Source organism: Myotis nattereri (genome assembly GCF_964212035.1).
Source record: "Myotis nattereri genome assembly, chromosome: 10".
In the NCBI taxonomy this organism is placed as follows: domain Eukaryota; kingdom Metazoa; phylum Chordata; class Mammalia; order Chiroptera; family Vespertilionidae; genus Myotis; species Myotis nattereri.
In genome coordinates, this window is record NC_138085.1 from 81,178,745 (window position 1) to 81,202,408 (window position 23,664).

At 56.7% G+C, this 23,664-nt stretch overlaps 1 protein-coding gene across 2 annotated transcripts in view; it reads right to left on the reverse strand.

Moving 5' to 3' along the window:
- Nucleotides 1-18,699: 18,699 nt before the first annotated feature.
- Nucleotides 18,700-23,664, reverse strand: part of LPIN1 (lipin 1) — a 50,385-nt gene continuing 45,420 nt past the window's right edge. For both annotated transcript variants that reach the window (XM_081101431.1, XM_081101430.1), the window contains 2 exons: nucleotides 23,522-23,625; nucleotides 18,700-21,651 (listed from right to left, as the gene is read on the reverse strand). In XM_081101431.1, the coding sequence (XP_080957557.1) occupies nucleotides 21,492-21,651; nucleotides 23,522-23,625 (264 nt within the window). In that variant the 3' untranslated portion in view covers nucleotides 18,700-21,491. The remainder of the gene's footprint in view (nucleotides 21,652-23,521; nucleotides 23,626-23,664) is intronic.

Below are 23,664 nucleotides of genomic sequence, written 5' to 3' on the forward strand. Positions count from 1 at the left end.
GGTGAAAGATCAAAACGGGCTTGACTTTGGGAGCCACTGACACAGGCTCCCTGGATTCCCTCCCTCTCCACCCATCTCCTCGTGAGCTGCCCTGCCCTCTCTTCCTTTGTCTGGTCCAGGTGGGGGGAGGGGGGGTGGAATCAGTGTGTGTGTCCCTCCTGCTCTGCCCCTGCCCTGGCTCTGGACCAGCCCTCCATGGGGTGCCCGTCACGCGTGTATCCCAGCACACTGGGAGGGGCCGTGATTGTGCCCATTTTCCATATTTGGAAAGTGAGGCTCAGAGGTGAAGCGACTGTGGCTTGGATCTTGACCTCCAAATATGCCCATCGCTTTCCCTAACTGGGACTGCATCCTGGTACCGAGTGTACCTTGCAATCCCAACTCCATCTCCTTCTGCCTCCCAGGGGTCAGGTGCCAGCCCCCAGCCCGCCCTCCCTCACTGTCAATATCACTCTTGCCATCAGCCTCCCGGCCTCCGCCAAGTCCCCGTGTCCTCCTGAAATGAAGGTCAGGCTCAGTGACCTCTCCTCGACAAGTGCATCACCCCATCGACAAGCCCCCGTCTCAGGACCCCCGGGGCAGTGTTCACTGTGACTCTCCCTACCTATCGGATCCCTTCTCTTCCTCTTTACTCTGCAAGTTAACGGGCTGGGAGCTTCTGGGCTCATCGCCCCCCCACCCCATCAGCCACATCCAAGCCTCCATGGCTTTTGCCTCACAGAGCTTTCTCTCATTCTGTCTGTTCCCTGCCTGGACACCCCCAACCCCTCCCCCCTCTCCCTAAACTCCTGCCCTGTTGGGAATAACACCACCAGGCAATCGAGCCACCAGACGCTACAGAAAGACATGAGTATTTTGTGGATTCATCGCAACGTGCTTACAAAGGAAAAAAACCAGGTCACGCTGCCTTCTTAAGCACGCTGCTGTGAATGCAAATTCAGACGCCCCGGAACTGCCCTGTTCGCTCCGAGAGGTGCCAGGACCAGGGCTCGGCCCCCCCGGATCCGGGGGACCCCCTTGCCGGGAGAGGTGGCCTCCTCCAGGGCGTCTGGAGCAGTCCCAAGTGTCATGAAGGAGAAGGCCGTGTCTCTGAGAGGGAGGTATGAGGGGCCCTCCGGCTCTACGTGTGTGTGAACGTGCGTCTACACAACAGGGCGGCATCTCGCATGGAGGAGCCTCCGCCCCAAAGAGTCGAGGGCAAGACGAGATTCCGCTGCCGGTCTGCCTCTCCAGACTTTTAAAACAACCTCCCCCCTTTAAAAACATAAAGATCGCCCCCTCTGTCTCCTCACATTCTCCTAAATACTTTTAAACTTTTATTTAATGTGGCCAGCAATACTATTTGAATTAGAATTTGTCATGGCCAGAATTCAAACAGTTAACAACAAAGGAGGGAGAGAGAGAGAGAGAGAGAGAGAGAGGGAGAGAGAGAGAGAGAGAGAGAGAGAGAGAGAGATTGGGCCAATCTCGTGTTGACAATTAAAGGACAAATCACCCGATACTGGAAAATTAAGTTCAAGTTAACAAAGGGAGGAACGAAGGAAAGCTCACAGCTCTGACCATTTACCTGTGAAAATGTTGTTTTCATAACAAGAGGCCTGCGGGCGTCACCAGAAGTGGAAGAGCTCACTTCGTTGCCTTGGCCTCTGCGTCGTCATGTCTGAGATGAGGATGCACGCCCGGCCGTGTGGCTCAGGGGCTGAGTGGCAGGCGCGGGGACAGCAGGGCGTTGGGAGGAACCCGTGGGAGGCCTGACAGGGGCCGCGGCCTGGCTGTGCTCCTCCACGCCAGACACTCCGCCCACCCGGGATAAGGAGGCTTCCTCCCAGGCACCTCGCTCTCCCCAGGCTGCTTGGCGTTTGGGAGGGACCCCAGCTCCTCATGTCTAAGCTGTCCTCTCCATCTTCACGCGTGCGCCTCAGGGGGCACATCCAACCCGCATGTCTCAGCCTCACTCACCCCTGGTCCCTCACAATGGCCCCTCCCCAGGAGGGCCAGCTCATGCCCAAGAAGCCAGCTAGGTTTTCTGGGAGCTTTTCGGTTTAAAAAAAAGGGGGGGAGATGGGGGAGTATTTGAAAAACTTGAATTTGAGTCAAGAAAACTGGGTTTTAACCTCAGAGGGTCTGATTGCACTTTGCAACCCTAAAGCCCCTAGTTCAGGGGGGGGCACCCAGCTTAGCGCGGTCCCCTGAGTCACCCCAATATCCCGCGGCAGGCACGGCCCCAAGGAGGGCCTTTCCTCCCCGGAGGAGGCTGGCCTGGATTGTGCTCAGGCTGGAAGCTTGGGGAGCTGACATGGTCGCTGCTTGAGGGAAAGCCGCCTGGGACCACGGCTGCACTGAGCAGCACACGTCTTCCCTTCCGGACCGAGCTGGGCGGCGGCGGGTCATCCACAGCAACAAGCACCGTCCGCAGCACCTCGCACTGGACAAACCCCTCCACCCGCTTTCTTAGCGGCCCCTGCAGCTGTTTTGTGAGAAAGCGCCGTTCCTCACCACCCTCAGTTCTACAGCGAGGTGATGGCGTCACCCAGGCTCACACAGCACGCAGCAGCGATGCCCGGGCTCAGGCCATGCCCTGACGCCCCCCTCGGGCGTGTCCCCTCCCCCACTCACCACTCCTCAGGGTGAAACCAGCCGCGTCCAGTCCCGCCCAGTCTCGCCAGGGGCCCTCGTGGGCAGGAGGGGATGCCAGAGCCGAGACAGCCACCGCAGGCCCGCCGGGCACCCCTTCTGCTTCTCTCCGAGCTGCGTTTCCCTCTTTATGGGAAGAAGTCACGAAAGAGAGTCCCATTCAAAGAAATGGTCTCATTGTTCCTGGCAATGCACCGCCCGTCCCTTTGAAGGAACAGAGCAATTCAGTTGAACCTATGTCATCTTTCCAGCTCTTACCGCAACCTGGTAGAGTAGATCTCTGTCACCCATCTTTCTCCGAGAGGAAACAGAGGGTCAGAGAGGGTGGAGAATACCCCCCAGGACATAACCGGCAAACAGCTCTCAGTGCCAAGACTTAACCCAACACTGGCAGGTGCTGAGCCCAAAAGACCTTTCTCCTGAGCCATGTGGATAGCATTTGGCTCTGATCCCGTGAGAACGGCCAGGGGCAGAAAGTGGGGCTGGCAGAGGAGAGGGAGAGGGAAAGATCTCTCTTAAGTCCTGCAAAGGGAGAGATGACCACAGGACTTGTCTGCCTGGCCAGGATCAGTAAAAACCGCAGGGAAATCTTAGGCCTGGGGCACAAGACAGCCTGGGAGGAGGGACAGAGCTGCTTGAGGGCGAAATCTGGGAGAACCTCTGTATGGGCCTCCGGAGGCACACCACTTTCCCCTTCGAATATATGCAAATGAAGCTATAACTTAGCACTCATCAGCACCCATGAGATGAGTTAATTAAAAAGTTATAATTCACAAGAGGCCTACATTACTTGATAATGTGTCACCAAAGCCTATGAATATGAGAATTAATTACTTGGCCCAGATGTTGAAGGAATGCTTAATTTCTGGAGCTCTTGGTTTGACGCGTTCACTTTTTTTAATGCGGCGTTGACACGAAGCTAACGCGATTGTGTGTTTACTAACTGATTACCTTAACTAGCAGCCACCATTTTTTAATGTGTCAGCATGCGGTGCGTGGCTGTGCTGGGTGAATTGCACACATCGTTTTACTTACCTTCAGAGCAACGATGTGAGATGGGCATCGTTGTCGCCATTTTATGTGGCCAAACAATAAGAGGCCCTGCGAGCCGAGGGGCCGAGGCCCCACAGATCCGGTGAAGAGCCAAACATGCAAAAGCTGAGTCTGCCCAGTTCTGCCCATGGAATAGGCCTTCTTTCAGACGAACCCCCTGGCAACCCTGGTCTACCAAACTCCCAAGGACTGAGGACTTCCTCCATTTGCAAATCATTCGGCTTTGCCTGTTTTTCATTCAAAGCTCAGGGAGACACCTGAACCTCAGATCTGCAGGCACACAGTCTGCCTGTTTCCAGGCTCTGTGCTCATTCTGAACTGCTTCTCAATTCCACTTTAACCAAAACCAAACCCAAATGTCTCTGCCTGGTGGGCAGTACAAATACAGAGCCGAACTCCAGTCCTCGTTGTGAGGGCTGGGGGAGCAGAATGAGCATAAATAAGTCATATTTCCACGGACCTGACGCCTCGCTGTGTGTCTGCAGAGCAAAGGAAAAGGTGGAGAAATTGAAATTTTAAAAATCTGGATTCCATAGGGTTTTGAGTTTTAAAAATGTTTAACTTTTTAATAGTATGTTTTTGTTTTCTACAATGAATATATTTTTCTAATAGGAAAACGTATGTTATTAAAATTAAAGGTGACAGTTTGGCTGGGTATAGAATGTTTGAATCACAAGTCTTTCTCCCAGATTTTGTAAATGTGGTTCCATTGACTGCCTTTATCCGATGCTACACAGGAAGTCTGAAGTCTCCTTGAATTCTTTCCACGGTGCTTGTTGGGCTATTTTGGATTTTTTCCGTCTGAAGTTTTCTAAGGTTCTTTTGTTATCCATGGAACTCAATAGTTCCACCAGGGACATGTCAAGATGTTTGTCAGATTTCATTAAATCTTTCTGATAGCCCTAGATGGTTTGGCTCTGTGGATAGAGCATCGGCCTATGGACTGATGGGTCCCAAATTCAATTCCAATCAAGGACATATGCCCGGATTGCAGGCTGAATCCCCAGTGGTGGGGTGTGCAAGATCAATGATTCTTTCATCATTGATGTTTCTATCTCTCTCTCCCTTCCTCTCTGAAATCAAGAAAAATATTTTTTTTAATCTTTCTGATAAAGTTCACCACCATGATGACTACCACCATCACCATGACGACCATCACCATGATGATCACCATCACCAGCAGCAGCATTGGCAGTACCAGCATCTATTACTAGTCCATGTTGGGTACTAGCATAAACTGTAATTAGAAATACTGTATTAAATATAATGGCTATCAAGGTAAGTATCTTGGCCACCACATCACAGATGAGAAACTGAGTCTCGGAGAACCAAATTACTTATAAAAGGTCATCTGGCAAGCAAACGGTGGAGCTCAAGCTCAAACCCAGTTACGTCTGATTCCGAAGCTGGTGCTATGTTCAGAGTCACCCCTAATTCTCCCTGCACGCTGCCCTGCCAGTGTGGCACCTGAGCATAGCATGTGCCACATTAGGGAGGAGAGGAGCGGATGTTGGGGCTCAGAAAAGTGTTTTTAAAAATGTGCTCTCCTGCCTGCAGCCATCGCAATGGGCTGACGTCAACGCTTACCACACTCCTGAGCAGCATCAAGAACTTGGTGGTACAAGCACCAGCCTGGCTAAGCAGCTCGCTGTGGTTCTGGAAGGTGGCTTCTGGGCAGTGGCCATGCCATCTTAGAGCCCTGCCCATGGGACCCTGAGAAGGCAAGCTGCTCTCTCACAGAGTGTGGCTCATTTGAAAGACTCGTCCCCCAGGGCCACAGTCCCCGCTCCGGATGCTGACCGTCCCACAGGGCCACAGTCCTGCTCCAGGAGGCTGACCGTCCCCCAGGGCCACAGTCCCCGCTCCAGGAGGCTGACCGTCCCCCAGGGCCACAGTCCCCGCTCCAGGAGGCTGACCGTCCCCCAGGGCCACAGTCCCGCTCCGGGAGGCTGACCGTCCCCCAGGGCCACAGTCCCGCTCCAGGAGGCTGACCTTCCCCAGGGCCACAGTCCCGCTCCGGGAGGCTGACCGTCCCCCAGGGCCACAGTCCTGCTCCAGGAGGCTGACCGTCCCCCAGGGCCACAGTCCCCGCTCCAGGAGGCTGACCATCCCCCAGGGCCACAGTCCCTGCTCCAGGAGGCTGACCGTCCCCCAGGGCCACAGTCCCCGCTCCAGGAGGCTGACCATCCCCCAGGGCCACAGTCCCGCTCCAGGAGGCTGACCGTCCCCCAGGGCCACAGTCCCCGCTCCAGATGCTGACCGTCCCCCAGGGCCACAGTCCCCGCTCCAGGAGGCTGACCGTCCCCCAGGGCCACAGTCCCCGCTCCAGATGCTGACCGTCCCCCAGGGCCACAGTCCCCGCACCAGGAGGCTGGCCGTCCCCCAGGGCCACAGTCCCGCTCCGGATGCTGACGCGGCTGGCCCTGCGAGGCGGAGGCCATCGGTGACTTCCCCGCGCTCAGCACTTTCTCCGCTTCTCTGCTCTTTCCGCTGAGGCTGCAGTGTGGGACGTGTAGGTTCGTAAATTAATTCTTTGAAGATTCACTCTTGTCAGCTAACTTTTCTCACTGCAATAAGCCAAGGAAGTCACTTACGAGCAACTGCATTTCTACTGTCCAGTCCTCCGGCCTTTCCCTTCCGGACGGCGTTCCAGAGCAGCTTCAGCAGGACTCCCCCGCCACAGGCAGGACTCCCCCGCCACAGGCAGGACTCCCCCGCCACAGGCAGGACTCCCCCGTCACAGGCAGGACTCCACCGTCACAGGCAGGACTCAGGAACGTCCGCTTAAACGTAACGGGGAGAGCGGTGGTCACATCGCACCCTTAGATTGTCCCTTTCTAAATAGTCCGAGGGGACCATTGGGGTGAGAACGGAGGGAGAAGACGAGTGAGCCCTCGGCTGCCGTTCAACCTAAAACAATCGCTCTTCAGTCCACTCTCCTCTCCTGCCTCAGACCAGCAGCACTGATGCCAGGAGGAGACCCTGTCAGGCTCAAAGCAGGTGCCTCCAGGTGAGAGCCAAGAAGAAGGGCCTCGCCTCTGCCCCAGGTGAGCGGGGAGAGGCGGAGCAGGGTCCTGGGAGCAGCCCTGGCTGGAGCCTGAGGCCTCGTTGGGGTTCTGACTGCATCCGAATTTGTTCCAGAAACTCAGACGTCACTTCCCTAAGTCTCTACTTCCTCGTCTATGAAAACAACATCAGATCATGTCCTTTACTAGCTCAAGACGCGTCACGTGCGCTCACTACATTTCTAAAATGGGGGGTGGCAAGTTACAAATAAGGGAGTAACTCACAGGTACTTTGCAGACTTTATTAACCTTTAAGTTTTTTCCCCTCTTGTTTACCAATAATAATAGCAATCAGCCTCCCACCCTCCCCCCCCCCCCCCCCCGCCCCGACCACCACCACCACCACCACCTCTTAATTTACCAAGAATTACCCTGGGATCTCTGTGAGGCCCATTAAAATTGAGATTTGCTGGTGTTCCCACTTCCTGAATTTGCAAACAAATGTTTTGGAGAAGTTGAGCCATTGCCTAACTTCCCATAATGCATTTTCCATGCTGGAGCCATCTCCCGTGGGCTCTGCATTAAGTGAATAATGGCCATGCTGTTTGGAGTGTCTAGGAGTTCGGTTCACTCCATTGTTACTCAGTAATTGACACTTTGCTGGAAAACCCAGAAGGCCATTGGACCTGTGTGCACTGAAATGTACCATATCTTGGTTACACAATATGCTTTTCATTATTTCCCAATGTCCTGAAGAATGGATCCAATAAAGCTGCTATTTCATGGTGTGGGGTGCGGACGAGCAGTTGGCTGTCAGGTCTCAGCTCACAATGTCCTTTAGACAAGGAGCGGATGCATCTACCCAGCTGGAGAGAGGGCCCACCCAGGTTGGCCGCGCAGGTGAGGGATGAGAGACCTGATCGCCACTGCTCTCTCCCAGAATGAGTGTGGCCAATGGGCATGTCTCCCAAACACGCAGGACAGAGCCCCGGGCGATGGGTCCCGTTCCTGTTCTAGGAAAACCGCCAAGTCACTCGGTATGTTTAGGAAGCCAAACTATGGCAGCCGCTAGGGAATCTTTTAGGAGCAGCAGTTCTGATTTCTTTGTTCCGAAGTAGCCAGTCGTGAGGGGAAGACTTGATCTTGTGACCAGCCCATTTCATGGTGCATTAGCAAAGAGCTGTTTACGGGCTGCTGTGACTCCTGAGAAAAACAGATGAGCCCTGTGTGCCTGGGAAAGTCGGCACGATGCGATTCCCAGCGCCAGGATCTCACCCCGTCACCAGGAAAACCTTGTCACCAACACAATCGCTCTTACCCTCACCTGGGAAGGGGGCAGAATTTGCTGCCCCAAAATATGCCTCTTTGTGATATTGGTTATTTTAAGCTGCTTATTTTTTTTAAGAAACAAGGGATTCAGGAAGAAGCTTTGACCTTCCCCCTAACTGCCTAAAACAGTGGTTCTCAGCCTTGGCTGCACATTAGAATCACCTGGGAATCTTTTTAAAATCCTGATTTCTGGGCCTCATCCTCCCAGAAATCAGGATTTTAAAAAGATTCCCAGGTGATTCTAACGTGCAGCCAAGGCTGAGAACCACTGGCCTAAAAGAAGTAGACTGAGGACCTGCTCCCAGAAGGGCGATGTCACAGAGAGCTACCGTGTGACGTGGACGAGTGAATAGGTGTGGAGAGCGGCTACAGCGTTTGGACAGGCTCAAGCCTGGGACTAATGAGAGGACACAATACTCTCGTGGCAAAGCCACGTGCAAGTCCCAGCACAATTATGGCCAAAGGTTATAGCTGTAAGCTTGACCTTATGGTTCGAACCTGTGGTCCCACGTGGCTGAGAGATATGGGCTGCAGGAGGTGCAGCAAGTAAACAAAGCTTGATCAGATGCATGTAACTGAGTAGATTCGAAACCCGCGAGAACATTGTAAACATCTTGATCTCGCCCTTACTTTGCCTCGTGGAATCTGGCTATAAAATAAAGACTCGGCTTACAGGCCGTGGCGCTGTCTCTCCGTCAGAGAGCAGCGTCCCATCTGGCGCCAGCTTTCTTCTCTTGTCTGTCTTCTTTAATCCTTCACCGTCCCCCTCAGGTTCACCTAACCTGGCTGTGCTAGCGCAGCACAGATAGAGGGACCTGGCAAGGCCCTTGGATCAAAGGCCTCTCCGTGCCCGTTGGCAAAGCCAGCCCGGCAAGCATTTACTTACCGAACATTCGCTTCTGCATCGCCATGGGGACTGCCTTCTGCCCTCTAAAGTTCCAATCCACCCCCCCCCTTCTCCTTAACTCAAGGTGGAATATAAATCTCAACTGCTCTTGGGGCGCATATTCTTTCGGAACCCCCATATGCGCATACGTGATTAGGTATGATTATTGTCTCCTGTTAACCTGTCTTAGGTCATTTTAATCGTTCCAGCAGCCAGAAGGACCAAGAAAGGGCAGATTCAGTCTGTGCTCTGCATTCACTCAGCAAAACCCACCGTCACCTGTACGTGTTCGGGCAGCATTCACAGGCACGTGAGCCTGGCAGGAGGGCTCCCAGCCGGCCCCCATCTCAGCCGCACCCTCAACCCGCCATGCACCTGTGTCATTCCCGTTTCCATCACCATTTGCTGCATTTTCACTCCTTCCCAGCAATGTGCTTGCGAATCAAGCACAGCACAACCACAGGTGGAGAAAACAAACTCGGGGTGGGCGACGCTTTCCCCCAACTCACCTGGCGCCCGAGTCCGTGCTGCTGCTATCACATAGAGACAACAGAAACTTACTTCTCATAGTTCTGGAGGCTGGAAGTTCAAGGTCAAATAGCAGTAGATCGCTGCCTGATGATGGCCTGCCTGCCGGCACACAGACTGCTTCCTTCTCTCTCCGTGTCCTCACCCGGGAGAGGATGGTGCCCTCTGGAGCCTCTGTTATAAGGACGCTAACCCCATTGGTGATGGCTGCACCCTGGTGACCTAATTACCTCCAAAGGCCCCGCCTCCTGATACCATCACATTGGGGATTTGGTTTCAACATAGGAATTTGGGGGGACATAGACATTCAATCTTTCCCACCTGGTTAGCAGACACAGAGCTAAGGTAGGATTCCAGGTTTGTCCGACTGAAAATTCCATGATCTCTCTATTATACCAAACTATTTCAGCACCGCAGCCTCCCCTACACTATAGCATCATCCATTTTCTTTTTTTTAAAATATATTTTATTGATTTCAGAAAAGAGGAAGAGGGAGAGACAGATAGAAACATCAATGATGAAAGAGAATCATTGATTGGCTGCCTCCTGCGCACTCCACTCTGAGGATCGATCCCACAACCCCGGAATTGAACCGTGACTCCTGGTCCATAGGTCGATGCACAACCACTGAGCCACGCCAGTCGGGCCAGCATCATCCATTTTCTCATGGGCTCTAACGACGTCATAGGACCCAAGGCCTCCAGACTCAGAGCCTGAAGCAGCGGAGACGGCAGGAAGCACAAATTCCCCACCTGGGCCACTAGGGGCGATGGTGAGAGGCCACTCTGCTTCCCTCTCTTCGTGTCTGGACCCACGTGTTCTACCTACTCCACAGCGCCTCTCACTCCAGCCACCAGGCCTGTGTCTGTCTCCTCGGGTCTCCTTGCCCAGTGGCTCCTTGAAGACAAGGTCTATTTTCCTTTCTCTCCGTCCGTATAACAGCTCACAGTGCTCAGCACACAGCAAGGGAGATGAGCAAGGAGAAGGGGGCTTTGTTGGACCACATGCTCTATGCCTCCGGGTGGTCTGACTCACGCTCCTCCAACAAAACATCGAGACTGTGGTCCTAGGACCTGCTACAGGGACAGCAGGTCCGCATGTGAAATTGGGACTAGCCCTGGCCGGTGTGGCTCAGTGGATAGAGCATCAGCCTGCGGACCAAAGGGTCTCGGGTTCGATTTCGGTCAAGGGCACGAAGCTTACTTGCAGGCTCCTCCCTGGCCTGGGCCCTGGTGGGGGCACGTGCAGGAGGCAACCAATCGATGTGTCTCTCTCACATCTTTTTTTTTCTCTGCCTTTCTCTCTCTCTTCCACTCTCCCTAAAAATCAATGGAAAATATCCTCTGGTGGAACAATAAAATAAGATAGATAAAATAATAAAACAAATTGGGCCCTAACCGGTTTGGCTCAGCGGATAAAGCGTCAGCCTGCGGACTGGGGGGTCCCGGGTTCGGTTCCGGTCAAGGGCATGTACCTTGGTTGCGAGCACATCCCCAGTAGCGGGTGTGCAGGAAGCAGCTGATCAATGTTTCTCTCTCATCGATGTTTCTAACTCTCTATCCTTCTTTCTTCCTCTCTGTTAAAAATCAATAAAATATATTTTAAAAATAAATAAATTGGGACCATCCCAGGACACCAGCAAAACAAATGGCTTCCCAGTTGGGGGGAGTTCCTTAGTTAAAGAGTTTGTAAAGGTTAGATAAATAGACAAAATAAAGTAAATTTTTAAAAAGAGTTGGCACAGGTTGAGCTGCCACCGGCCACCCAGGTGTGGTCAGAGAGAGGCGGGCGCCCAGGGGCTGCGCCCTGGTGAGATCCAGACTTCAAAAAGGAGGCTCATTTCCCCGCTGGGCTAGGCTCCCTGATGTGGGGCTCGGGGCTGAGAGGCAGTCGCCTGGGGTCCCAGCCGTGTCAGGTCTCCTGTCCCCAGGACCACTCTGTTCCAGCTCTGGGAGGGGGGACAGGATGGGCACAGGGAGGGACCATGGAAAGGGCTGGGCCGGGACCAGCACCCTGGCCACCGCCACCCCTGGACATCCTGCCTTGGCCAGAAGGGGCCTGGCAAGGACACAGAGGCAGAGGAACTGGGAAAGGGCTGGGAACCACAGGCGTCTGAGGAACAGCGCCAAGAGGCTGCCCAGTGATGCAATTCACGGGAGACAGAAACAGAGCCCTCCAGTCCTCCCCAGGAGCAGCATCGTCCGCGTGACCTTCCAGGAACCTGCTGACAGGCAGTGTTCTGTGCGCCTCTCTGCCTGGGACCTGGGATGACTGGGAAGAGGGAGGGGGGGAGGGCCGGGAGGCAGAGAGGAAGCCGGGGTAGGGGTGGGGGGACGGGGTGCTGGTCCTGGCACGGGGCTCTTGGGCTCCATCTGCCGGTGGCGCGGGGAACCACACCCACCTCCCAACCAAAGTGAACAGTGTTTCTGAGAAGGTTATGTCTGCAAAGAGAGGAACCAGAACCTTCCCGCCTCTGCCCTCGCCAGCTGGTTTGGCTCAGTGGGAGGAGCGTCGGCCTGTGGACTGAAGGGTCCTGGGTTCAATCCCAGTCAAGGGCGCGTACCTCAGTGGCAGGCTCATTCCCTGGTGTGTGGGAAGGCAACCCTCTATGTGTCTCTCTCACATCCGTGTGTGTGTGTGTGTGTGTGTGTGTGTGTGTGTGTGTGTGTGTCTCTTCTGTCCACTCTCTCCACAAATTAACAGGGTCACGGTGGGAAGCCGAGGCTCAGGGAGGCAATTCCATTCCCCGAGGCAAGGTGTCTTTGTGGTCCTATTGGAATCATCCCTTTCTGAACTCCGGGGCCGGACAAGTCCCTGGAGCACAGACACTGGCTGAGCGGATGACCGGACGAGGCCGGAGCACCGCCCTTTTCTGTCTCCTGTCTGCCATGGCCCACCTGAGGCCGGGCGGCCTGTGTGCAGGTGGCGCTCAGGAAAGGCCCGGGGCATTTCCGCCTCGTATCACCCTCCGACATTACAAGCCATGATGTCAACGGTGGCAGCAATCAGGATTCAAATCCAAGCTTGTTGGTTCCGTCCAGTTACTCACACACACACATCACACCTGATCATTAATGTCTCTGTCACAAACTAAACTTGGTTGCTATATAAAAACAACATACATTTAAGTAGGTCTTTTACACGTTGTATTTTTCAATGTTGTCTGTTAAGGACTAAATTAGTAATGTTTGCCTTGAGCATGTGGCAGGTCATTCCTTCCTCCCTCTTCTCTCTCTCTCTCTCTCTCTCTCTCTCTCTCTCTCTCTCTCTCTGACTCCCTCCCAGATAGAAGGGCATTAAAGGACAGTCCGGGGTGGACTGTGCAGAATGAGGTTTTCTGGGATGTTGTGAAACAACAAGAAATTTACATCTGTAGACCCAGCGAGAGCCTACCTGCCTGACGAGGGTCCGCGGGTACATGCCATAAAGGAAACGGTGACACAGCTCAGTGTATCTTCTGCTCTCTGCTCTGGGGGGCGCCTCCCTCACTCCCGGGAGGTGACTAAACAGAAAACAATCCTACCAGAGAGTAGATATTGCCACGGGGTGAGGGGTGTCAAATCCATCACCCACCTGAACGTAACACAACCAAAGATGATGTATGAAGTAGGCGAGCTTGGGAGGACGACTCTGCCAGCCCCAGAAAGGTCAGCGAGGGAGGAGGGTGTGGGAGTAGCACTGGGATGTGTCAGGGCACCCACAGGTACCCAAGTTATCCCGTCTGATCAAATGCACCCCAAAACCAGGAGGCAGCTGCAGTCACCAGGCCCTGGGATGTAGCCACAGGCTTGATTCAATCGTGCATGTGAGTCTGGGGTGCAGCTGTCCTCCTAAGAGGGATGCCCCTCCCTGCACTGTGACCCCGCAGCCTCGACTCCCACTGCTAGTCCGCGGGTGTCACCGAAGGCTCTGAAGTGGAAATAATAGAATGTTGACTAAATGGTCTCCATGGTCACATGTTTCCCAACTGGAATTTCGCCCCGTTCTAGTTCACACCGCAGACCAGCCCAGCCATGCTGTCTCGGGGAGTCCTGGAGGGACTCTACAGGGACCCCAGGTACACATTGAAGAATGTCCCCGCATGGACACCGTACATTCTTTCCCGTTTTTAAATTTCCACATAGGAATTGAAGGCCAAAGAAATTGACATCTAACAGATTCTTCTTTCCAATTTCTCATTTTGCTCAGTGCTAGTGAGAGGGGTTCTGGCGGACCTGGCTTTAGGATGGGTTTAGGATGGGGTTTCTTCCAGTGGAAGGATGCAACCCTGCTAGTACCCGCAAAGGGGCGGAACTCAGTGCCAAGTCTCGTGCATATCCCATTTTTCCAAAGATTGCCCTGGCCAGTGTGGCTCAGTTGATGGGGCATCACCCTGGGCACCAAGAGGTCACTGGTTCAATTCCGGGTCAGGGCACATGCCCGGGTGGTGAGCTCAATCCCCTGTAGGGGGCGTGCAGGAGGCAGCCGATCCACGTTTCCCTCTCACATCAATGTTTCTCTCTCTCCCTTTCCCTTCCTCGCTCTCTAAAAAAAAATCAATAAGAATGGTATTTTAAAAAGAAAACATTCATTCACTGAGCTGTACTGATCTCCTAAATGTTGACACATTCCATTATACAAGATCTAAACACCCTATTCATTGTTATAAAAAAACAAGAACACAAGATCATCAAAATACCACCCAACCCCCGGGAAAGTTAGAAAACCCAAGCAAATGCCAGGCCCCGAGGACGCACGGTGACAGGGCCCGAGCGCACGGCAGCTCCGAGCTCAGCCAGACCCGCGCCTGAGACGGCGGGATTCCTGGGGGAGAACACGTGGGGAATGTGTGCAGAAGGTAAGTGTCTGGCCAGTCGCTGGACGGGCTGCTCTGTGGACACACACTCACCAGGAGGCCTCCTCCCGGAGGTCCAGGTGATGGGGGGCGGCCGCCCCTGGACGGCGACATTCAGGCGTAGCTGCCTCCCTGCAGGCCTGATCGCGCCGAAGCCGCTGCGTCCCATCAGCGGCTCCTTCTGCCGCTCACGCCTCTCAGGTCCGCTCCCCAGATCCCGGCGCCCGAGGCGGCCCATCTGTCCCCTCCCCTCCTGTCGCTGCAGTTATTCTTTGTTTCCCGATACCTCCCTGTTGGTTTTTCCTCTGCGTTACTCAGGGAGATGGAACACCCCTCGTCCAACAGTGCCTCCCCTCCCCCCCCCCCCCCGACTCCCCGCAAAGGGTCTTTATCTCAGTCTGGGGCCTTCACATCTGCGACGACCAGAGGTTATGACGTGGGCGCTTCCGAGCCAGGCAGAGCCCAGGGGCAGCTGGCGACTCGGAGACGCGAGCCCACCGGTCTGAGGTGGGACTTAGACATCCATTATCTTTCTTAAAATATGGAACGCGTCACGAATGTGCGTGTCCTCCTTGCGCAGGGGCCAGTCTTCTCTGCGTCGTTCCGATTTCAGGATATGTGCCGCCGAAGCGAGCAGGACACCCGTGATTTCTAAACATCCCTCCCTCCCGTCAGGTCTACCGTCCAGCCACGGCGGACGGGCCCGTCACTGAGGCCTGGCAGGTTCTCCGTTCCTCTTGTTGTTGTTAATCCTCACCCGAGGTTACCTTTCCATGGGTTTTTAGAGAGTGGGAGAGGGAAAGACAGAAACATCGATGTGCGAGAAACACACCGATTGGTTGCCTCCTGCACGGGCCCCGACCAGGGCCTGTGCTCTGGGGAGGAACCTGCAACCGAGGTATGTGCCCTTGACCGGAATCGAACCCGGGACCCTTTGGTCCACAGGCCGACGCTCTATCCACTGAGCCACACTGGCTACAACAGTTCTCTGTTCCCAATACTTGTCGTAGCATCAGCCACAGCTGTCATTCTGACGGGGCGCCTCTGGGCACCGGTGTCCATGCCAGCACGTGGGAGGTATCCTGGACTCCTGGGCTCTCCCCACCCCCATAGTCTGGCCTGGATTTGGGCCTCAACCTCCCCCATCGGAGCTGCCCTACATCTCCCCATCCATGCCCGCCACCTGGGATCAGGCCACCTCCTCACACCCTGGGCCTCTCCCTGTTCCCGGCTGGACAAGGCCCAGCCATGGCTCCAGACTGAGTCCAGCAGCCCCACCCCCGCCCAGGAGGCGCCCCCCCTCTACCCTGATAACACCCACCACTCCGTCCCCCTGAGGCACCCGCCCCTCCTTCCCGGTGCCCTCCCAGTTCACTGGCCTTCCTGCCCCTGCAGCTGCCCACCTTTAGCGTACCACTTTTTTAAAAATATATTTTTATTGATTTCAGAGAGGAAGGAAGAAGGAGAGGGTGATAGAAACATCAATGATGAGAGAGGATCATTGATTGGCTGCCTCCTGCATGCCCCCTACTGGGGATCGAGCCCGCAACCCAGGCATGTGCCCTTGGCCTGAATCGAACCTGGGACCCTTCAGTCTGTAGGCCCACGCTCTATCCACTGAGCCAAACCAGCCAGGGACATTTTGGTTTTATAACTAGTTATAAGGGCCACTGTCTTATGTTTGAATGTATTTAAGTGAAATTATGTAAGCATAATTCAGTTCCACAGGAAGATTTTTGAAGATGACTATCATTCAAATTGGAGGAAAACGTCCCATGGTGTTTGTCCACTGAACACGTCTGTCTGATCCTAAGCAGTTCGCCTTCTCGGGGACCACACTCTGATTCCGTGGAAAATCCACATGAAGACGATTCCGCTGCATAAAACCTGTCTCCGCCGTCATTACCTTGGCATTGTGCTACCTGAGAGCAAGAACACACGCTTTCGCCCGGAACTCAGTCTCTCCCAAGGAGTCGGAGGGGAGCCGCCTCGCTCGCCCACACTGCCTGCTGTTTATTTCTAGGATCGTCCTGAAATACGAATCAAGAAGACAAAGAACAAAAGCGAAACTGCCGGGCCACTTCTGCGAGGAAAACACATCAAATCCCCAAAGGAATGTGTTCCTTGAAACTGCAGAGCGGGCCTCCCTCGCTCGGCCCGTGGTCCGTCTCGGAAAAGGATGTTTTACAATCAGGGCAGCAGTGGGACGGGCCGCGTGCACGCTCCTTGGTTGCGCAATGACTGTTACTTGCCCGGATTCCAGCAGCGGAGAAAGCGGCAACGGCGGTGTGGTTACTCCCCAAAGTGAAACCTAAAGCCACAGCCTCCGGCGCACAAAAGGCAGAATGAGTCACCGGAAGAGGCCACTCGCTTGCAGAACTCATTAAAAGCCGTGCCGGGCTGGACGGACTTCCTGCCCCATGCAAGGATCCCCGGCAACAGCACAGCCCCTCCAGGCCCCGACCGTCTGGGGGCGGGAGCGCCGTCCGAACGCTGGGCCCAGCCGGGTCCTCCGGCTCCAAGCGCTGGGCTGCCCGGCCCGGCCTGTCGCACGCAGTTCCCCTCCCAGGCAGGCCCTGCTGCCGCCGAGATGCCCAGGAAGGTGGCTCTGGCCAGCTGCTGGCACCAGGGGCTCAGCACACCTGGGGACTCGGGGGACCCCTGCGTGGGCTTCCAGGGGCCTCCCTCCTTCAGCAGGTCCTTTCTGTCGCCCTGGCCAGGCCCGAGTCAGATGCCAGCTGCCCCTGGATGCGCAGCTCCTGGGGACCAGGGCCCGGGTCTCAGTGTGCCTCTGGAAGCCAAGCGAGCACCGGCATCTGGGAGGATGTGTCCACACAGGTGGGCCCCACACCCAGGTGGATGCGAAAGGTCCCGGGTGGGGCCCAGGGACTTGCACTGCTAACAAGCCGCCGGATGCAGGCACTGCAGGCCCCAAGACTACGCTTTGGGAACCACCCATCTTGGGCCCAAATGTCAAACAGCCGCCAGCACCTCCCTCCTCCACGCCAGTCGGTGATGCTGACCTTGAGCGGTGCCAGTTGGAGGCCCTGTGGTGCCCGGGCCATTGGTGCCCGGGCCATGGGGGGGGGAGGGGGGCTCCTCCCCTCCCCAGGCAGGAGCCCACCACTCACCTGGCTGGCGCTCCGGGAGGGGCCTCTATCAAGCCTGGATCATGTTTTCAAAGGCTTTGCCTCCAAACCAAATGGAGTGTGCCCCCAGGTGGCCATGGGGAGCCACTGGCTTTCAGGGCCAACTTTTTGTTGTAATTCTCACCTGGGGATAATTTCCCATTGATTTTTAAGGAGAGTGGGAGAGAGAGGGAAAGGCAGAGAGAAACACATCGATTGGTTGCCTCCTGCACGACCCCTGACCAGGGCCTAGGCTGGGGAGGAGCCTGCCACCGAGGTACACTCCCTTGACCGGAATCAAACCCGGGACCCCCTTTGGTCCGCAGGCTGACGCTCTATCCACTGAGCCAAACTGGCCGGGGCCAGGGCCAACTTCTGGTTTCCTTCCAGGCACCAAGCCCTCGTGCAAAGGGGGTGACACGTGCCTCCTTCGACTGCAGCAGGAGCGGGAGAAGGGGCCAGAGGCGGGAAGGAGGCCGGTGGCATCGTAACCACTTCCCCTTCATCGGGGCTGAGGGGGATGTCCTCCCGCCGGCCCGGGCCCACGGGAACGGCAGCCCTGCTCTCACGTCGCCCCTCTGGTCTGGACACAAAACAGGCGTGCGGGGGGCGGCCCAGGACTGGGCGGCAGGGACTGGCGGCTGTCCTGGAGCAGCAGCTGGGGCAGCGCTCCTGTTAGAAGCGCACACGCAGGTTCCAGAAGTCAGGTTCTCTCTGTTGTTCAAAGGCGCCCGCCTCGCTGCCCTGCACACCTCTTCTCCCGCCCCCGGGTGGCACCCCGGCTCACACATGACCTTCTGCAGGGACCCAAGCCCATGGCCACTTGTCAGTGTTCCGTGGCTTCCGCAGAAAGGGATGGCGAGGCTGGGAGGTGGTGGGCAGGGGGGGGGGGGGGGGTTGGGTGTCGGCTTTGAAAGCCAGGATAAGGAGTCTTTTACGTATTCGCTTGTTGGCAGCTGAGGCCTGGAGAAATTCCACCCGTGGAAGAGCTTCCCTGCGTGTGAGAGCTGCCTGCGCGTGCAAAGGAGAATGCGTCGCCCAGCGGTGCCCCAGGGAGGCCGTGGGCATCTCAGGGCCCAAGACCATGGAGTCAGGCTCCCTTTATTTTACAGGTGGGAGAGCCGACCGTCGGAAACCGTGTGGGAGTGAGTCTGCGGTGTGCAGCCGGGGGAGAGGGTCTGCTGTCTCCCCCATGCACACGAGCGTTCATTCTAGACCAGCCGTGGGCAAACCACGGCCCGCAGGCTGAATCTGGCCCGTTTGAAATGAATAAAACTAAAAAAAAAAAAAAAGACCGTACCCTTTTATGTAATGACGTTTACTTTGAATTTATATTAGTTCACACAAACACTCCATCCATGCTTTTGTCCCGGCCCTCCGGTCCAGTTTAAGAACCCATTGTGGCCCTCGAGTCAAAAAGTTTGCCCAGCCCTGGTTTAGCTGCGGGAGGGGGCCGCTGGGTCTGGCTGCACGAGCAGCCCAGCCCGGTGCCCTGGTGCCAGCTTTTACACAGGCAGGGACCATGGCTCTTACATTTGTCCCAAAAGCACCGGCTGGCACAGGTACGTCAAGAGGGTGTCTCCGGCACAGGGACCAGGCACACCCCCAGAGGAATGGCGACGGCTTTCAAGGGACGTGGGTGAACGAGGCAAGGGCTTGGATTGGTCCAAAATGAAAAACAAGCCCGGGCCGCGTGACTCAGGGGTTGACCATCGACCTATGACCCAGGTCATGGCACAGGCCTGGGCTGCAGGCTCCATCCCCAGTAGGGGGCGTGCAGGAGGCAGCCGACCCGTGATTCTCTCATCATAGATGTTTCTCTCTCTCTCTCCCTCTCCCCTCCTCTCTGAGATCAATAACAAAATATAAATAAAATAAAGTTCACATTGACTTTCAGAGCCTTTCATGGGTCTCTTTTATTCCAAGTTTCTAGCTCTGCATCCAGCACAACACAAGGAGTATCACAATGATGCGTATCGTTTCCCAGCACATACGCGCACATGAGGTGCTGTAAGCGGCACCGGTGAAAGCGGGGAGCCACACCCTAAGCAGCAGAGGGGAGTCTCTGCACGTCCTCATGTCTCCGTGCACCAGGCCTGCGTTCTCCGTCGCAGCAGGAACCCCGGCGACGCCCCTCTGAGGGCGGCCCACTCAGCACGGCCCGCCCGCGGGGTGCGGGGCAGTGGTGGTGAACACAGACAAGCCCACACACACACGTGTGCACGTCCCCCACGTGCAAGTCTCGTGTTCCCGAGCCGCGGCCGGTGTGCCCGTGACAGATGTGACCTGGACCCAGATCCAAGGGCCACTCTCTGGCAGGCGTGCCCGGGTCACGTGCCGCAGGGCGGACGCCCCAGGTGATGCGCTCACACCTGCAGGTGGCGTGGCCGGCACTGCTCGTCCTGGGGGGCGATGGCCTGAGGGGGTGCCCCCTCTCCCAGCCTCGCTCTCCGGTGGAGGAGGAACAAGGCTCAGGTCACAGCAGCTACAATTCATCCCGAACACCCTCTGGAAGAAAGAATGAGTGTAGCTTCCAAAGGTGGCCAGTGCCCAAGCCCAGAGCTCAGGCAGGACCGAGTTTCATCACGTCTCGTGCCTCCCGAGGGGCTCTGTGGGTGCGTGCATGTTTCTATGCAAAGGGGATGCCTTTCTGTGGGGCCACAGCCGTTCCCACGGGGCCTCGTCCCGGAGCCTCCGCCTGCCGCCTGCCGGGCAACCTCTGTGTCTCTTTCACAGAAAGAGTTAAATCCATCGTCTGCTCCACAGTGCGGCCTCCTAGGACTCTAACAGCAGCATCTGAATAGGAAAGCACTTCAACCACCGGAGGAAAACGCTCTTTAGAAAAATAATACTTCAAAAAATAAAGCAAAATCTTTTACCAAAATAACTCTCTAACTTTTCAAATTGTTCTCTCGATAATTTGTTTATATAAACAAGAGAGTCAATCTCCCCATGGCTTAAAGAACGGCCCTCCAGCCGTTACTCATCCACGGGCCGTGCCCTGACTTGAGTGGGAAAAGCTGAAGAAAATAAAAAGGTCGGTGTGGTGAGATTCGAGAATAAGGCTCTGGGTAGTCTAACGTACATCTTTTTAATATTTCAGTGACCGTTATCATAGAAAGACTATGGCTAAATGCTTAAAACAATAACCAATCAGAGTAAAGTAATAAATAATATCTACAAAGAATATAATTTAACTTCTTGAAACGATTTTCTTAAAACCAAGCAGCTTCTTTTGAGAGCTTCCCGTGGAAACCGGCATCGCAGCCATGTGGCATCGGCTCCGTGCCAGCCGCATGCCCAGCTCCGCCTGCCGGAGGCGAGGCCGCGGCCGAGGGCCGGCCTGACGGGAAACACTGCCCCTCACACTCCCTCGGGCCTGAGCTTAAGGCTTCGCAGTTACCGGGAGCTGGACAAAGCACATTCCAGGGAACACGTCTGCCAGGTGCATTAAGGCATAGATAGTTCAGCCGTGAGCCACAAAAAGGGGGCGGGGGGAGGGGGTGCCAGTGACGTCGGCTCTCTAACCGGAGTATAAAGAAGAGCTTGTCACCTAAAACTAGACCGTCAGCAAATACTGCAAGGGACACCCACAGGGCCAGGCCCTTCAGAGACCCCAGATCCGGGTCACATGACCCCGCATGTGCCCCCGACCCCCGACCCCCACGGGGAGCAGAAGATGGGTGGAGCCACCACGGGGACGTGTGCCCCTCTCCACGTGGCGCGCACCTGGCGACCTCGGGGGACAGTCCCCAGCAGGGACCAGGCGCCAGCTCTGCTGGGCTTCACAGGGACACGCTGCCCAGCGACGAGGCCGCCCGCACGCAGACAGGGCAGCGTGGCCTCTGGCTTTCAGCCACAGCGAGGAAAGGCCCCTCCCCCCGACCCCAGGAGTGCACCCGACTCCTTGTCCAGGATGTGCACCCTGGTACTTGACTTAGAAACGCCAGCCCCGGGGAGCGGGCAGGAGGGTGTGCCCCAGCTCCCTGCCCTCACGCAATGACCGCACGCGGCTCCCGAGCTCCCTCCTGGGCTCCCACAACCGATCTTTTAATGGGCGGCCGGTCTTGGCTGACGCAGGCGGCTGCGGGGCGTCACGCCGAGGCAGAGTGGACGTCCTGGTTCTCGAACGGGGGCAGCGGCTCCCGCCAGAAGGTGAAGTTGCTGAACGTGTCCGAGCAGGGGAAGTCCGAGGAATGGCTCCTCTTCAGCAGCGGGAAGACGTGGTCAACCACTTCACAGAGCCGCACGTACCTGGAAGGACACGGCAAGGTCACCGCCCGCCAGGGTCGCCCGCCCAGGGCAGCACCTGCCACGCTCCCTGCGCTGAGCTCGGAAACCAGGAGAGACCCACGGGCCTGGGGCCGGACCCTGGGGCTAACGCTGTGGAGGGCGCTCTGGAATCAGCAGGAGGCCGCAGGGAGCGCCCAGGATGAGAGAAGGCCCCGGGCGAGGCGACGGGCCTGCGGAGGCACAGAGGACCCCGGAGGCAGCTGCAGGACAAGAGGGGTCAGCAGCGGAGGCAGCACCCCTGCAGAGCTCACATGTGCGCGTCTCGGGAGGGAATCGGCCTCTGGAGCATTGCGAGCCGGGGCCTCTGTGCAGTGGGAAGGCGCTGGGCCCTGGGCTAAGGACGCGGATTGGACCTTCCGCTGCCCTGGTCTGGGGAAACGGATCCCCGCCCCCGCCCCCCCCCTCCCCCGCCTTCCTGCTTGGAGCCTGGGGCCGGCTCTCCCTCCCTGGGCTCAGTTCCGAGCATGGACTTGAACTAGGCCCTGCTTCTCAGTGCTCCCTGCAGCCCCTCACTCGCTTCTGTGATCCCCAAGAGGCCGGAGCATCTTCGTTTCCGTGGCCTGTGCTCCGAAAAGAAAGCTGCTGCGCTGACGCATTTTCAGGCTCCGGTGCCTCCCACCCGACACCGTGACCAGCCCGGCCTCTCTGCACACCGAGCCCCTCGCGGCCACCGGGTCCCTCTCCAGCACCAATTTGCTGAGAACCGAAAGGGGCTTTCCCAACACCCGCCTGAGGAAGCGGCCTGCCCGAGGCATGAGATGGCTTGTTTGACAAGAAGGAGCGTGTGTCCAACCAAGGCCCTCCCAGGGCTCCTGAGAGCATCGCGCTCGCAGGACACAAAGCATCTCCCTTCACAGCGAGAGGCTGTCTTTCCTGGGACTGAAGCCAATGTTCGGACCTCCTCCTGCCCTGAGACCTACGCGTGTGAGTTCTGCGGCCAGGGGAGGCGGCCACACCCCCGGGAGCAGGTCACCACTCGCCAGCAGGGTGGGCCCGCCTCGGAACGCGCTGTCAAGGTCAAGAGAGAGTCTGCGGCCCCCCAGGCTGCCTCGTTCCAGGCCCCCACCCAGCCCTCTGCCTCCGGGAACGGCGTGACCACAACCCCGGGAGGAACCCGGACGATCACGCAGCAGTGACTCTGTGAGATGGCGCCCAGGCCAGAATGCACCTCATCCTTAAATACAGTGTCATGTGAGAGTCCATTTGGTCACCCTTTTCATTCGCCTTCTAGGCTTTTCGACCCAACTTGGCAAATCAAAACCACTCGTTTTCAAATTCATTCAATTCCACTCCGGAGCAGCATGTAACCGCCGGTTTCCATGTTCCACCCAGAGGGGACCTGATTCAATCCAGATTGTCCAAACATTACATTCTGGGCAAAAATACGAGGAGTGAGAGCATATTTTCCTTGCAGGGATTAAAGATTAAAATATAGGCAACCGAAGGACCCACAGGAATGCCGTGAACGTAAGAGGCCACTCCCACATCACCCTGGCCACGGCGGCGGCCGCGGGGACCCTGGCCGGCGCGGCGACCCTGGCCACAGCGGGGACCCTGGCCACAGCAGGGACCCTGGCCACGACGGCGGCGGCCACAGCGGCGACCCTGGCCGGCGCGGGGACCCTGGCCACGGAGGCGGCGACCACAGCAGCGACCCTGGCCAGCGCGGGGACCCTGGCCGGTGCGGGGACCCTGGCAGGCGCGGGGACCCTGGCCACAGCGGCGGCGGCCACAGCAGCGACCCTGGCCGGCGTGGCGACCCTGGCGGGTGCGGGGACCCTAGCCACAGCGGCGGCGGCCATAGCGGCGACCCTGGCCGGCGCGAACTCACGAGGAGATGTTGGTCTTGGCGTGTTCCTGCACCAGCTCGCCCTTGGGGTTGACGGTGAATATTCGGTTCAAAGACACTCCCACTTGCTTGTACGAATACACGTCCTGCGTTGGGGAAAGGGTCGGGAGGAGGAGTGCGTTGTG